Raw genomic sequence first — 17,731 nt, forward strand, 5'->3', positions numbered from 1 at the left:
CCATCTGTTTTATTCTAATTGCTCTCATCAGTCCTGTGATTCAAACCAAGTCATGCATTATTCTTTTATGCCCCTATCACTTATAGTATAAGTATTGAATATATGAAGGTTCTAGTACATGGTGGATAAAACGTTAGTGCACTTAGTCCACTGGAAAGAAGAGCTGACATTTGCCCTCATTGCAAATGACAAAATCTTTTGTAAATGCAACTTCAAAAGAATTCAGAGGTTCCCAAGAGCAATGCAATAGTTAAGAGAAACCATATATATTTTTACTGTAATTTCTATTCCACTAAAAGTTGCACCCCAATATCTTATATTGGTATAAGTCTCCCTTATGCACATACAACACTTTTAAGAAAAGGGAATGGAACTTCAATCATGTGGTTTGCATCCTGCCATCCTGATTTTTGACTCCTCCTATGGGTATCTTTTTCCCCCAGAGATTTTGGGGGTTTAGTGTATGAAGCTGAAAAATTTACTTGAAGACAAACTACTTCTAAAGTCAAGAAAACTATCAATTTGTCCATGTGGTCACCAGGAGCTGACATTTTTTCTTCTTGCTTTTCTTAATAAAAAGAACACATTAAACCAAAATTTTAATTTGGAGAATGTTTATTTTGAGTTAATGCACGGGGCTTGTATGTGGGATGGGTACCTGTTTAATAACGTTAAGAGAGTGTTAAAAAGACTAAATGGCTGAGCTCTGCAAGTCACAAATTGCTTAACTGGTGTTGACAAATCTCAAGAGTATCTGGGAGGTCAGAGAAGGCTACAGGGAAACCCACTTCATAGCATCTATTGAAAACAAAATGAGAAAGATCAACATTTTGTCAGATATGTAGGGACTCCTTGTGCTGTTTCAGAGCAGGAGATAGTTCAAGATGAACTGTGGGATCTTAAAGTTTGGTTGTTCTGTGTTCTGGCTGATACAAAGTGGCTTTTGAAAATTTTATCTTCAGATTTCTTAATATTCTTTTTACTTCTGATGTAAAAGACTATACGTGTATTCCATTCAGAGCACTGAAACAAACCATATCCTCAAAGATGCTATAAAACTTTGCTGAAGACCATCAGTAGCCATCCTTCTAAATTTTATTTAAAGAGACTATGTTTATTAGTGTACTGCAGTGGTGGTATTCTACTGGTTTGGCACAGTTCTGCAGAGCCAGTAGCAGCGATGAACAGTGGAGACTGATCCGGTTCTCTCTGCCACTCTACTGTTGGGCCTGCCCACCCGCCCGCCCGGGCTCCCATACTCACCTTTATCTGCTGAATTTGAAGCGCAGCTGCTATCCTCTTGCTGGATCCAGGCCAAGGCCCATCATAGTTTAACACTTGATTTCTCATCAAGGCCAACCAAGTACTGCTAGGTTATTTGTAAGAAGAGGCAGAGACACCCTCCTCCAACCCTTGACCCCTGCAACTAAGTGCAGTATGGAGCCATTCTGTTCAAATTTGAAGTTAACAGTGAATCTTAAAGATCAAAGGCATTTGATAAACCCGTTCTCCATTAATTTATCCAGTACAACTCTGTTTCTTTGTTACTGTGCTGATTCACTTCCTATTTTTCCTTTATAATTTTCCTGTAACACAGGGCTGTCAAACTTGCATCCCATGGGCCGGATGCATCACGCGCTGGCCACACCCACTCCTGGTTTAGCAAAGGGGGGAAGTCCCAATACATCATGTGATGCCGCTATGACAATGCGAGTTTGACACTCCTGCTGTAACTTCATTAAACTGTCATTAAACACTACTTCACCAATATTATTTCATGGCTCAAAAGAATTTATGGACATAAATATGATATAGGCTGATGTTTTGTTTTGCAATATTAATCAGAAAGAATCTTTGTAAAAAGTCAAGCAGGCAAGAAACTCCAAAAGAGGCAGTCAGAGTTCACACCAGTTACCAGACACCCTGTTGTTTATTCTGGGTTCAGGGTTTTGATATTACAGTGAGTTCCACTGAGACTTAATTAAAATAGCAATTATGGTTTTTTTACTGGTAAAATGTAGGCAAGTTATTGTGATAAAATAATCTCCACACAAGACGGTGGTGGCCATGGGCAAACCATTTGGGATTGCAGAAGCCAGATGTCACTGGGATTCTATTTTAGTTATAATGAGGCAATACATTTTTGCTATTTCAGATGAAATAATTTGTCCTCAGTGACTTCTTATAATTTTTATAAAGAAAATTATTACTGTTACATGAATCACTACTATATGAGATAAATCCTAAAATTAAATAAATCTCACTGTATTTCAGATAGGTGTTGAAATACCAAACACTGCATTCAGAGACACATGAAACGGACATAATTTTAAAAAATCTGAATTTCAGTAATTAAGAAATCAGTTCCTCTTTTAATACCTCAAATCTATTATTAGAAGCAAATAAAAATATTTACTATCAGTATAAATATTCACATTGCTATAGGTGTAATTCAGAAAAACAAACCAAGACAAAAATCCATAGTAACCTTTTAACATTTATTGCTTGGAGGTTTTATTGTATTTAAGAATGTGGAAGATACATGTTGAGCTAGAGTTATTATATTTCTGTCCATTTGAAATATCTTAGTATCCAAACAACCAGCTCTAAAAATCTTCCAATGTACATAAAGTTATATTTTCTTTGAACTAATAACAAACTACCATTAACACCAATTGTAACAAAACAAAAACATTATTGCCGTGGATGTTGTACAGGCAGTTGAAGGATTTAATTCATTTTGTGTATAATGTGGAATTTAGTTCAGCCAATCCTTAAAGTTGTCAGTTGTTTGTGAAGGTATACTATCAGAGGTTCAGCATCTGCTTATCTACATAACAGCAGCAGTAAGTTAGTAACTTTTTCCAAAATATCATGTAAATTCTTATTTTCTACATATCCATTATATTTCATATACGCAATAGCACTCAAGTGTATATTTTAATGCTTGGAGTTACTAAATATATATTTTGGCTCAAACATTTTATTTCTGTGATATAAGAATTGAAAGCTAGGACCTAAATTGCTTTGAATATAAATCAAAGATTCAAGACTATGTAATATGATTACTGATATTTGACATATCATTATAATATTCAAATGTAACAATGCATACAGCATGTCTGATGACTTGAAAACCTACCTTCAAAGGTTTCCTTAACAATTTGGACCAATCAGATCCTTACAAATCTGAGAGTTTTTCAGGAATTAAAAAACTGCAATAAATTTGGTACAAAACTAGCACAGAATTTCATAAAAATATAGCTTTCTTTGAATTACCAGTAGCTTGGCTCCTGATGGCTACTTAGAAAAGTCCACAAATTATTTTCATGAAAATATAGAAATGGTTTGTTTGCCTTCTTCCAGGATGTGATCATTTTCAACAATGAATTATGAGGTTATTTGTTACATTACTAATTAAGACATTTGTGCAATTCTTTAAGACAAAATGATTTTTTTAAAAAGTGAGATAATATAATCAAATATTACAAAATTAAAAGAAATCCTTATAAACCTTCCTGATTCTAGCTTTCTAAGACATGTAGCTACTACAATGAAGTAACAAGCTTTCACTAGTTTTCCTTAAAAAATAAATAAAACCAAAGGCCTTAATTACCTTTGAATGACATATTTTGCTTTTACACCAACTGGATCTCATCGACTCTCACTCCATTTAAGTTTCCCCTTCGCTAAAAAGTGTGGACAACTAAATACTTCTGTTAGAATCAGGAAGCCTGCACTAGAATAGAGATGAAATCATTGATAGAAATGTTCAAATATGCCTTATATCGTACTTGGAAAATAAGTCAGGTGAGGTTTGCTTCTTTTATTATAGTTAGTAGGATCACAGAAACAATACAAGACACCATGTTCTGTGGGATTAATAAAAATTAAAGCATTTAATCTCTGGTTACAAGAAACAAACTACAAAGTATTTTCATTTGTTTTAGGCAAGACTCTAGATCAGGGGTGTCAAACTTGCGGTGTCACGTCATCACGTGATGTAACTTTTTCCCCCTTTGCTAAAATGGGGGTGGGTGTGACCAGGGTGTGACGCATACGGCCTGCAAGTTTGACACCCCTGCCCTAGATGGACGTTACTTCTAGGTATATATATTGTGCTAATTTCTCTTAGTGTGAATAAGTGCTAATAATGAACCACGCTCTGGGAAACAGTAACCAACTTTACTTCAAGACAGAACCCAGCAACAAAAACATAATGGACAAGAATGCAATGAGAAATGATTTAAGGTATACTTGATAAACATTTTACTTTAAGATTGAAACAAAACCATTTAAAGCAGCAACTTAATTTGTTTCAACATATAATACATAATTATACAATTCATTTAGCTGAGATAAGTTATTTTAAGTACTTCATTTATATAAACAGAAAAAGCAGTAGAAAGTGTGCAAACAATGATGCTCCAAAACAATAAATTTTGAATGGCTATGATAAAGTAACAAACTTGTACTTGTAACAGCTACTGATTAAAAAACAGACTCTGTCCCTGTCAGATGACATGTTCTGCAAGTCAAACAGAAGAATACAAAGTAGACTGGCCTTAGTCTCTTTTAAAAAAAATCATAAATCTAGAAAGGATTTTGTAAAGATGCTATATTTTGTATAGAAGAGTAGAAAGAGAGTTTCAAAAGGCACTTTTGAATTTAAGACAAGTAAGGAATGATTTCATAGAAAGTTAATAGTACAACTTGAGACTCCTTTCCTTAAGTGGTTCCTTTATAATGATAAAAAATGGATTCAGCTCATAACTGAAACTCGACCTCTAGTGTTTTTTAAGCATACAATAGAAAGATCTAGGTGTAAAAAATGGCATTTTTTTGCAATTCCACACTGTCAGTGAGTCACTGATTTTGTGAATGAAGCTGTTTAAAAGCCTTAATGTTTTTTTAAAAAAATACTTTTTGAACACCGTTACATGAAAAAGAATCTGTAGAGGTTTAATACATTTATATAAAATATCAGGTATTTTATCAGGTATAAATCATGAGCATCTCCTTTGGAAAATTTCTCACCTACTTGCCACAGTTACCAAAGATCACAAATATTCCTATCAGTGCAAATCTATACTTCCCTACTACAGAAAACCATTCACCCTTAAATACAAAACATTTTGATTCTGAAATGACAAGTTAATTTGGTTACATCCATCCACCCTGCCAAATTATTATCGTATTCATTATTGGAGAAAGGGGAGGAATTAAAGCTGCTTGTGCAAGTATCGCTACAAACAGTCCTTCTTATAGAAAAGCTTCTTGATTCTCCCAGGATAGAGGAGATCCTGGGCTGAACAATGGATCTCTGCAGGTGGTTTGATTACTGATCTTCGAGCCAAGAAGGAGCATCCACTCCAGGTATTTTCAGTTTGATATGGAATAGTTTAAGGGTCTGTTCAAGCTGTTTCTGATTTCCTGAAAAATAGGCTGCAATGGCATTGTGGAACAGAACCAGCTGATTGTGCAGCACCTTCACCTGTGGAGAAAGATCAAATTGAAAATGAAAATATATGTACAGAATATTGAAAGCTGATACCTGGGGAATAATGTGTGTGTGTGTGTAATAAATTGTCTCTACGGTGAAATGATCAGATTAAAAAAAAAAAAATCAGATTCAGCGACAAAAGCAAATATCAACTACCATTAATGCTGACAGCCAAATTAAATGAAGAGGCTGTGTATGATAAATATAACCTTACCTGCATAGCTGCACATAACTGACTATACTCACATGACCTGCTAAGCATAATTTGGCTTAGTGACAGATGAGCAGAACCCTGCCACAGGCTCTTCCTGTGAGTGGGTGCACTGAATGAACTATGAATGACATAAATCATAGCTAATTTGGAGGGCTATGTGTGCAATCTTGCTTATTTGTAGTCATCCATGTTACATCTTATCACCACACACAAATACGCCCATTGTTTTGTTTGCTTGTTGCTCCAAGAGCTAGGGTTGTTCATCAACACATTAAAAAGATCGTTTGATTATTTTGTCCAACAGATACGCTGATCGGGTGTCTGTTTTATCAGTTGCATCTGTTTGTTTTCTGATTACTGTATTTAATTATCAACAACCATGCATCAATTCAAGAAAATATTGGCGTAAGCTTATCAGTTGGATAGAGATATGTAAGGATAATTTGTAAATAACAAAATTGTACCGATTACTTCAACACATCGCTATTATCATTCAATAAAGTTTTAATTCAGCCAAAGACAAAGTAAAGACAAAAATATGGATACATAGATCTATAATCTATACACAAAATAGTGTCTATAATAGTGAGAGCCACTATAATATACACAGGTAGTCTTCAACTTACAACAGTTCATTTAGTGACTGTTCAAAGTTACAACAGGACTGAAACGGATTTATGACAGTTTTTTCACACTTATGACCATTGCAGCATCCCCATGGTCACATCAGAATTCAGATGCTTGGGAACTGACTCATTTATGACGGTTGCAGTGTCCTGAGGTCATGTGATCATCTTCTGTGACCTTCTGACAAGCGAAGTCAATGGGGACTTAACTGTGTTACTAACTTAACGATTTCAGTGATTTACTTAAGAATTATGGTAAGAAAAGTCAAATGGGGCAAAACTCTCTTAACAAATGTTTCATTTAATCATGGAAATGTTGGGCTCAATTGTGGTTGTAAGTCGACTACCTGTAATTTGAATATTTGGGTAACACTAAGGAAATCTAGATATAAAACCCCACTTGATCATGAAGCTTGCTCTTCAGGCTCTTGGCTAGTCATTGGTTAGGATCATATATTATCTTAAGTCATTACGTGGGTTATTTTTTTGATGGGGTAGATTTTTACCTAATATATGTTGTAATATTGAATAATAAACAAGCTAGATTCTCCTGTGTCTTATTCACCAGATTTACTGAAAGGACAAAAATGATGTTACAAAAATCTTTCTAAAATGAACATATTTACTTTACTATCTCAATTATCTCTAAATTGGTTAGGATACATAATCCTTGATCTTCTTGACAGTTTCCTTTAATTCAATTATATACATTTCAAAAGTTAAAATACAAAGCAGTTGATCAAGATCAGCCCAAACAACTAGCGTAACCAAGAACTGAGTTCCAGAACCAGGTCTTCAGGGCCTTACAAAATATCTGCATGGTCAGGGCCATCTCCAGAAGATGTTCCATCAGGTGGGTGCTACAGCAGAAAAGGCACATCTAGGCCCTGCCAAGTGATGTTCTTTGGCCAATAGGATCCCAAGCATGCTTAACTTGCCTAATTGGATTGGATGGGTAGAAATAATTGGGGAAAGATGGCCCCTCAAGTGACAAGATAAGACATAAGCCTAGGAAACTCCACTGCCAACCCAGCCACACAGTCAAACAGCTCAGGCAGGGAGAGTATGCATCAGGAGGGTACATACAATAGCAACAATCCTATTAATCCCTAGAGCCCAAATTAACAAAGAGGATCTTGCACCTAGCAATTTCAGTGGCTTAAAAGATGCTGGTGAAGGCCTATAATCTGGCAGCTCAAGCCCTATCCCTGCATGGAGTGAACTCCCACCATTTGCCTCAGCTCCTGCCAACCTAGCAGTTCGATGTAAATAAATAGGCAGCATGTAAATAGATAAATAGGCAGCATGTAAATAGATAAATAGGCACCATTTCAGCAAGAAAGCAACAGGGTTCCATGTTTTGCCACATGATTGCAGAAACATCTTTAGAAAAAGCTGGTTGAATGGCTTAGAAATGGAGAGGAGCACCGCCTATGACTAATGGAATACAACCCACAGGGACTCCTTTATCTTTGCTATTTTACACAACAATTTGTATCTGTGGGACAGTGTTTCTGGGTGACTCCCAAGTATTTCAGATGACTACTGCCACGTTACTATCTCTATTGTGTGGTCTTGGCTAATCTCACATCTGGAACCCAGCTGATCTCACATCTGGAACCCAGCTGGGCACATATTAGAAAGGGGACTGCTCAACTTGGGCACAGCCAAGTTTCAGTAATACATGGTAGATCAGCTTTCTCATCCATAATCAAGCCATCAAATTATGAGCCTATATTCAAGTTTACCCAATGTCATACTGTCATTTCCGAGCATGTTATTATAAAAAAATTAACCAATAAAGACATGATACTGCTGTCCTACATATGTAGTATTAGACCTGTCCTATTTAGACAGACCCTGGATTATATGGAATCGATGCATATTTTGGAATTTTTCACATTATCATTACCTAAGCACCTGAGTCAAAAAAAAATCTTTTTTTTCTTATTGAAAATAAGATATTTTAAAAAAGAAAGCTTATGTAACCCTGAAGAACAAGAGGCAGTAATTGTTATATTTCCCATTATATTTCTCTTGATTAAGCCAAGGAAGAATATGTGCATCCTCTAATAAATCAGACTGAAAAGAATTTCCCAGAGAAATGCAAGTACCTGAAAATGCTTGATTGCAAATCTCCACCCTGCTAGCATAACTCGAGGGAAATCTTCATGTCAGGCCAATCTGGTTCAGTCCAGACACACTGCCAACTTCCTCACATGACTAACATTTCTATTGTCTCCAAACTCCATTTTCAAGTCTTAAGATCAAACCCCATAGAAAATCCTTTCAATTCTTCAGTTGAACTTTTTTTAAACTCACTCTCAACCACAGCCTGGATGTCTTGAGTGCTTTGCAACCTTTGTTTGAAACCTTAAAAACAGTAATTTGAGCTGAGATTGAAAGAAAATAATAGTTTTTCAGGACATTCTCCTGGAATGTTTCAGTGTTCCTTATTCTGAAGGATGAGCTGGAGATTGGCCTATCACCTATCATCCCCAACCAATTTCATGATCAAGTTAAAATGTTACAATGTAATTACCCATCCCAAAGTTTTCAATAGTTTAGATTACAAGATTTTATTAAGCATACTTTACAACTGTATAAACCAGAGGTATTACATAAATGTTGCAACACATCACACTAAGACTAAGTGTGGAAAAAGGTCTTGAAGTGAAGTGTTCATAAATCAAATAAATAAAAAAATGTTTATACTCCTTAACTACCTACTTCTTCCATAATTCTTGCTAGTCCGTGTCTGTTACATCTACAAACTGGGAAGGCAGATTTGTGTGTGAAATACGTGGGATGGCCATACTTAAAAGTAATTTGCAATTACAATAATCAGACAGCAAACCTAGGCACCACTATGTTTTACTGACGGAACAGGATTTTAAAATCCAGTTTTATGAATTAGACATATGTATGCAGTTATAATGTATTATGCAATTAAAACATATCCCATAATAGTTCTGGCAATACTTCTACATACCTACAAAATATCAGGAAAAAAAAACACAAGTGAAAAGCTTGTAGTGACTTTATAGAGTTACATTCCAGGCAGTTAAACAACTGGTGCCTCCATAATGTTGGCTAACTGGTGATGAAAGATGAATGGTACTATTAACAACCTAGACAAACAGGACATAAAATGATAGCACAGCAAAAAATTGAATCAATTCAACTGTTCCAACATTTTAATCTTTTGTTTCCATTACAGGTGAAATAATTTTCATGGCATCAAGTGAAAGTTTCCTACTCTTTTTAGCTATTTCAAGTTGTTGATACCCTCATAAAGTCCCACTTACATTGTTCCTCTTAGACTGTACTACCTAGTAACTCAAAATATTGTGTGTGGGGGTATGCACCCCGTTTCCCTGAAAATAAAACCCTGTCTTATTTATTTTTTTTTGCCACCAAAAAGGACACCAGGTCTTATTTTCAGGGTGGATGGGATGGGATGTCATCCACTGACTCACCTCACTTGCATGTGTCGCCCCCTGCCTCCTTTTCACTATCAGAGGCCTTCAGGAACTTCCTTCAGCTTTGGATAGTTGCACCTTGGCTCATTTCTTCTGCAGCCAGCAAGGCTTTCCTGAAGGCTCTGTAACCAATAACAGAGCTCTGGATCGATCCGGAGCTCTGTTATTGGCTACAGAGGCCTTCAGGAAAGCCTTGCCAACAGAAGAAAAGGGCCGAGGTGTGCGATGCCCGGCTGCAACTATCCGAAGGTAAGTAGTAGGACAGCTCCACTATCCCCCATCCCCATCCTAGCTTAATTTTTACCCATGCACCCTGGAGTGGGCGGGGTCTTAATTAGGGCATTTTGGGGGATGGGATTTATATTGGGCACATGTGTAAAAATCAGGCTAGGACTTACTTACTGAATACGTTGTATTTTGGGGGAAACACATTTTATTTCTCCCTCTCCCCCGTGTGTGTATACACATACATACCAATGCATAAGAACATAAACTTGAATATTACTATAAAAGTTTTTCTTTAGCTATTATAAGATACCGTTTAGTGGAAATATTTTGGTTTAATTCTTTTTTTTTTCTGAGAAAAGGACTTTTACTGGAATTCAAGTGGTAGCATCAAAGTAATTCTAGATCTGAGGATTTACACACAAAAAACACATATACAAAGTGATGGCAACATTCCCACCCACAATAGTTCAAACTGTCCATCAAATTGAAGATGTGTCATGTGTCATGTGGGGCATCTTCAGGTGGGGCCTATTTTGATAAAGAGCTACAATTGCACAGTAAGCAAGCAAGGAAGCATAAACAATAAAGTTTTTTCCCAAGTTATACAGTTCATTCTCTAAAACCTCCAGCACGTTCCCCACCCTCACAAAGGCCAATTATTTCACCCTCCCCCCGTTACTATGGCAGCCAAAAGATGCGAAAAAAGGAAAGGAGCTTTGAAGGCTGACATCTATTTTCATCCTGTTCATCTTGTATCCATTAACTTTCTTATTTAAAACGACAAGAAATTCATAATCATAAAACTCAATTTGAGAAGTAGATTCTGGACATTCAGGACAATGCCGTATCTAATGCATCAATACCCTTTTCCAAATGATAACTATATTAAAGGGTTAATATATGCAATTGTTAAATGCTTTCCCACTATATGGAAAAATATCCTATCTAGCCCTTTTTAGACAGAAGAGTAGGCAAGTTCATGGAATCAGTAGTATGTATAGTGTCGTGTGGAGTTACAGCTTTTGCAAATCTGGGCTTTCTGAAAGAACTTCTGCCCCCTCAAGGCCCAGTTTTCTTAATCATAGTTCAGAAACTGTTATAGATAGCTAAGTGATACCAAAGCGAATGATTTGCTTGCAGAAAGTATTAGCTTCCATTCCAACCAGATGAAGAAGTAGAAGCAACATTTTACTGATTTTGCTCTTTTCCGCTGAATCAGGGAGGTCCTATCCCTTTTCCAGCAATAATTAAAAACATGGATTTTTTTTAAAAAATTATACTCCATAATATTATACAACAAAACATATATATGTAGCTAGTTTTGGATTCATAATTCAATTGCTTGATTAGAAAGGCTTTTAGAGCCCAACTTAGTTTTATTCCTGATCCTTCAGCATTCTCTTGACAGCAGTCACCCAAGAGGCATTCCTAAACAAACAAGGCACAGGAAACAATATGCTGCAGCTGATAGCGGTATCCCAATCACAGGACTGGCAACGCACACTGACTAAGAGAGCTATTGGCACTGCAATTACACAAATATGTATACCCTGGAACTGGAAGTGAGCTAACAGGTGGAATATTTTAGTGTGAAGCCCAATTTATTTTTACACAGACTACATGACAATATTGTCACATTTTTATAGATACTTTCAAAGATAAAAGCTTTAATATTTGTAGTTACTGGGTCACATTAACCCTTTGAGAAATACAGCAATTATTGTAATATGTGCACATTTTATGTTTCTGACGGCAGAGAATAGCTTCATAACAAAATCTGACAGCTGCAGAAACAAATAGAAACAGCTTAACTTGCCCAATAGAGAGGACCACGTAGTTTGTCACATAGGGCAGGAAGGAGAAAATATGGAACACGTTTTGAATAAAGGCCTTATTCTTGAAACACAGTGGGTATTGAACTGTTTGCTGTTATGGCTTAGCTGGATTGGATCTGTTGTGAGCTTGTCTAAGTGGTTTATTTCTGCTTGTGATGCCTGTCAATATCTAAAAGCTGGAAATTGATATAATTTCTCCAAAAGTGCTTTCAAACACATGTGTAAGAAACTTGAACCAAGGAAAATGAAATTTGGTACACAAGTAGCCCAAGATGAATAATCAACACTCTCAAATTTGACACTGAGTTGTTGAGTCATTTTTTTTAAAAAAATTCTCAAGTTAGTGTTCTAGATGAGTCAATATATACATTGATGAATATACTAGGGCTACTTACACTAGCAGGTAGACTATTCTAAAACATTCTTTGTTAATTTATGATAATAGTTGTCAACAATTTACCCATAGTATAATTAATATAACATAATAACGAAATGAAATGAAGTACAGATCTGGGCATGGAAATAACCCTATGAATCCCTTTGCCCTCACTTTTTATGTCTGCAGTATAAACTAGCTGGTTTGGCACTTTGACCTCCTTAAGCACAAAACTTAATATTCAGGACTGGGAGAAATAAGTATCAGAAAAGGGGAAAACCATAAATATATATTGCATTTAGCCTTACCGAGTTAATAGTAATCTAGTTATGAGTTTCATTGAGATGACCAACACAGGTCATAGATGACCAACACAGGTCACATAGTTGACAAGCTCCCTTTTGATTGTGAAGAAAATACTGATAAAATTCCTTCAACAGGTCGATCAAGGTTCTAGTAGTAAAGTATGATATACACATTGGCTGCTAATAAGCACTTACTATAAATCAAAGCAAGACATTTGAGAAAGGTGTGAATTTAGATAGACTTCCTTTCCTGTATCACCAAAGCTTAATACATAAATAACATTTCCTGCAGATTTGCAGGCAAAACAGGACATACGTGACTTTTTTGCTTGTTTGAAGGAAGAAAATCTCTTGAGGCAAAGCATAAGGTAAGAAAAACAGGCTCTCCCTATTTCCATAGACATTTTGAGTTTTTAAATCTTGATTTGGGGGGAAAAAAAATATAAGTAGGACTAAGAACAAATTGGTTGCTTCATTTAACAATTAAATGCAAAAGAAGTCTACAAATCTGTCAACTGATTATTTAAAACTGTGGAACAAAATTAATATGAAATGTTTTTCATTCATGTACAGAGTACCTGTGGCTATAATTCACCATGATGAGTCTGCAAAAAACATTGTTTCTTTGGGGCTGGGAAGAACAGATCATTCTACAAGTTCCATTATAGTCACAAGAAAATTACTTGAATGAAAAGTTTATGATCCACAGACCAGTAAAACAATCCATTAAAGCAATTAGGATCTTCCTTTCAGTTACAATTACAGGTTCTAATAAAACCTATATTTTTTTTAACAGATGAATTATCAACATTAGATATCAAAAGAGGAATCTATAATTCTTTTAGACTAGAAGTACGGATTTACAGGAAGAATTGCTCCTTCTGAAACTAATTAAAATCAAGCATAACATAGAGAAGATTAGGATAGATTTTGCCCTCTGCTGTCTGCTCCTTTATTCATTAGAAAAAAATATGTAGAAATGAGTTCCACAGCAGCGATCTTAAGTAACACTGTAAATTGTAGTTCTACATGCCTTGAGACCATCAATTCACTGAAAACTTCTGCACAGAAATAAACAAACTTTGGCACTAAAAAGTTTTATATCACATTCTTTGAGGATTTTGCCCAAACTTCACAGGACTACGCTTAGCTATAAGCACGTACCAAAATTTCTAAACTGGCACTCTTTGCTTCACTTGAAAACTATTTCTACCAAAAGTGGGAATTCGACATTTCAGAATATAGGTTGTCCTTTTGACTGACAATGGCAACTGGGGCCTGGTTTTTCATTTCTAAGCAATGTGGTCATAAAACATGCTCATATCATTTAGACTGCTGTCTGGGAGGGCACCGTTGACTGAATCCTATGATCACGAGGCAAGGCAACCTCCTGCTGGCTTTCCACAACAAAATCAGTGGGAAAACTGGCAGGAGAATGAGGGGTGTGGGGAAGGGTTGGGGAGAATACACAGGAGGGATGGCATGGGGAAGGGGTACAAAGGTGTGAGTGGTTACATGAGAGGCATCATGTGGGTCAGAAGAGTGCTCAAGGGAGATTCAAGAAATGCTACCCAGGTCAGGGAGTGTGCCTGAGAGGGACTGGATAGGTTGGGATGTGCATGGAATGCACGAGGGGTTGAAACCTAGGACAGTGGTGCTGGGCGGAATATGTAGGAAGGGAGATTTACCCGAGACCCTCCTTGCCAACTTCCCTATTGACTTTCTGGGATAGTTGGAAGAAAAAGACTGCAAATGTGATCGCAGGGTCCTGGCAACTAGTTAAAGGATAAATGGATTGCCAAGCATGCAAATCACAATCATGTGACTGCAGGGATGCTGAGGTGGCTGGAACTGTGAGGACTGGTAAAAAAAACCCACCATTTGTTCAGTGCCATCATAACCTGGAGTAGTCACTTATTGACTAGTCATAAGTCAAGGACTATCTGTTTTCATTTCTTTCATGCTCACTATGAAAAATTACAGATATCTGGAAATATGGAGGTGAAATTTACATTTACTAAAACACTAACTGATAACCCAGCATTGCCCAGATATTTATTTATCCCAATCATGTATTAGACAGGAAAATCCTGTAGTTGGGAGTCACACTGTTGTACCGTCTCTGGCGCAGTGTCGCAAGTATTTTTCTCCTTGGGAGTTTCTTGTCTATGCTGGTGTTTCAGTTTGTAGTGTTTGATTGCACTTGGCCAATCCCCTGACATTTCCTTGGAGGGCTGAGAGGGAGAACTGTGAAGCCGTTACCATGGCAACTCCACTGTGCTGTATGGTAGAAGCCATTTTAAGGCGCACACACACACACACACACCCTGAGGGGTATTAGGGGTATCTTACCCCCACAGTATTTGCTTCCAGAGGGTAAGTCATCTGTGTACCAAGTTTGTTCGATATTACTGAAGGCGTTCCAGAGTTATGCTGGAACATACACACATCCATTTTTATATATAAAAAAATAAATAAAAAATAAAAAGACAAAAATAAACCCTGAAAATACATATTAGACTCAAATAATAGTGTTAATAGTTCCCAGGGATTCTTGACCTCATTTGTGCACAGCTTGTGCACATTTATTGGGAAGACAAAAATATTTTATATTAATATCTGAAGAATTGCAGGACTGACTGGTAGCATATCAAAGAAATGAAATAGTCTGTGTAATCTTTAGGAGTACAAAATGGCTTGATGCCAGGTAATCAATTAATCAATTACTTAGTAATATTTATACGCAGCAGGTTGAATTTATGTGAAGCAGAAAAAGACCCACTGAACTCAAGGGTTAAGGTCATATTTCCCATATTATTCATATTTAAACAGTGAAAATTAACAGAAATTTAAAACAGTTCCTTACCTTATTTTCCTCCAAAAATTTCAATTTAACTGATACATCATTGCGCATTTTGTCATATTTCTCTTTATGTATTTGGAATAGTTGTTGTGATTGCTCTATCTTTGGCATAGTACTAGCATCACGCGGGCCAAGATTCAGTTCTTCTAGATCTGTACGGTAAGCATCATATTCAATCCTGAGAATACAAGTATTAACATGCAAGATTTAATAAATATGGAACTAATATGGAACAGTGGTTATGGTGCTGGGCTAGAGGTGGGGAAACCCAAGTTCCAAATGGTTATCAAAAATTGAAAGTTATGTATCTTATTTTGAACTTTTGTTGGGGAGAACATAAATCTAATAAGAAGCAAACTTAATTTTATATAACAGTTATAAAACCTTGTAGTGACCAAAAACTATACTCTTGTTCAATGTTTTATTATTATTTATGTTTTGATCCTGTTGTGTAAGGTCCCTACAATCACTTTGTGATTAAAGCAGCCAAATAAATAAAATTAGAACTTCAAAAAATCAGCCATTTCTATATTGTTCATAAATTACAAAATTTTAATTGATTTTAAACAGGACTGCTTTAGAATACGTCTGATCCAAGACTAAGTTCCATTAAGAAGTAAATTCAATGTTCAATAAATAAAATAAAATAAAAATAATATATAAGACATTACCTGGCATTTTCATACTGCTTCACTGTCAGTAGGGTATCCTCGATAGTTTTATTTACCAAAGTGTTCACACTAGCTATAAAAAAATTAATTGCGCCAAGCAGAGTTTCACCATTTTTAGCAAGTAGCTTCTGTGTATCTGCATTGTATCCAAATTCCTCCTGTTAATATATAATTTTGGAATACTTAATTCTTCTTTATTAAATTGTACTGGTATTATAACAGTAATCAAGATATTTTAATCCTCAATATGAAAGCAACCCAGTTCGCTTACAATGATCTGCAATATGTCTGTCTCATTGCAACTATGTTCTTCATTTACCTAGTACTCCCAGGAGCATAGCACATGCTTCTTGATTTCAACAGAGCATGAATGGGTTATTTTTTTTCTGGGTATAAAATTCATGAAATACAGAAGTCATTTATAAAACAATGAAGTCAATGTGTCAAAATAACCATCTCTAATCCTAGAACATTTTGTACGAACACTGAAATTAGCAATATTAATTCACATTGGTACGCAATGTGGAAGGTAGGCATTATTGGATTTATTTCCATTAAGCTACCAGTTAATGGACCCAATGTCTTTACCAGTTGGATTAAGCATAAATGTAGGCATTTCAGCAGAAGATGAAGATAATTAATACAAATGCAATCTTACATGGAGTTCTAATGATTTCAAACTTAAGTCTGCAAAAGCCTCTCCAAGCTGTCTTTGAGTGTGCACCATCTGGGAAAGTTGAGTTGATAGTGTTTGTGCCAGTTTCAGGACATTCTCATACTTCTTTTTGTTCTCCCTCAATATTTCAATTTGAGCTTCTAACTCAAGGTCTACGGTTCGAGATCCTCGGCCCAGCTTCTCTGAGATTATTTGACGAGTACACTGTAAAATTTGAGAGAGTTTCAGTTTCTCATCCATACAATTTATGTGAATTATTTAAATTAGGGGTGTCAAACTCAAGGCCGGGGGGCTGGATCTGGATCTGGATCTGCGCTGCGTGCAGCCCTCCTGAACTCTGTTTTCAATGGCAGAGGGCTGCAGGAGGCCATCACATCCGAAAACAGAGCTTGGGAGCCCATTTTCACAGGCAGAGCGCTCAGGCTGCCATAGGTGCTCCTGACACAAGTGATGTCAAGCTGGCCATGCTCACCCTGGCCACATACACCCCGCCTCCTGAGGTCAAACACAACTCTGATGTTACCCTCAATGAAATTGAGTTTGACACACCTGATTTAAATTAACATCATTCATGTTACAGTGTTATTATAAAATTATTCTAAAAAATATTTTTAAAAATTCTCTACATACCTTCCTGAAGTTTAACTATTTTAAAGAGTAAGTTCATCTAATATATAAAAAAGAGCTGTGCTGAAAGTCAACTGAACAAGTTACTGATAAAATATTCTAGTAAAGAATGCACTTATAATTCCTAAGTCACTAAAATAATATGTGGCAGGCCATAAATATGAACATTTAAAATATGAAATTCAACGTTAACTGGCTGACAACTGTATTTGACAGCAAAATCTTTAGTTCTAAGCACTGGCTAAAAGAATCACCTACTTCTGTAGGACATACAGCACCATTCAATCACTCTACAATCACTCTATTACTGACCATGCATTGGGAA

At 36.1% G+C, this 17,731-nt stretch overlaps 1 protein-coding gene across 13 annotated transcripts in view; it reads right to left on the minus strand.

Moving 5' to 3' along the window:
- Positions 1-3,811: 3,811 nt before the first annotated feature.
- The window catches only part of ARFIP1 (ARF interacting protein 1), a 31,989-nt gene continuing 18,069 nt past the window's right edge, over positions 3,812-17,731 (minus strand). For all 13 annotated transcript variants that reach the window (XM_087936038.1, XM_087936036.1, XM_026698155.2 and 10 more), the window contains 4 exons: positions 16,762-16,983; positions 16,104-16,261; positions 15,436-15,610; positions 3,812-5,494 (listed from right to left, as the gene is read on the minus strand). In XM_087936038.1, coding sequence (XP_087792164.1) covers positions 5,339-5,494; positions 15,436-15,610; positions 16,104-16,261; positions 16,762-16,983 — 711 coding nt within the window. In that variant the 3' untranslated portion in view covers positions 3,812-5,338. The remainder of the gene's footprint in view (positions 5,495-15,435; positions 15,611-16,103; positions 16,262-16,761; positions 16,984-17,731) is intronic.

This window comes from Pseudonaja textilis, chromosome 6 (assembly GCF_049901715.1).
Source record: "Pseudonaja textilis isolate UNSWEBS1 chromosome 6, rPseTex1.2, whole genome shotgun sequence".
NCBI classification, from domain to species: Eukaryota; Metazoa; Chordata; class Lepidosauria; order Squamata; family Elapidae; genus Pseudonaja; species Pseudonaja textilis.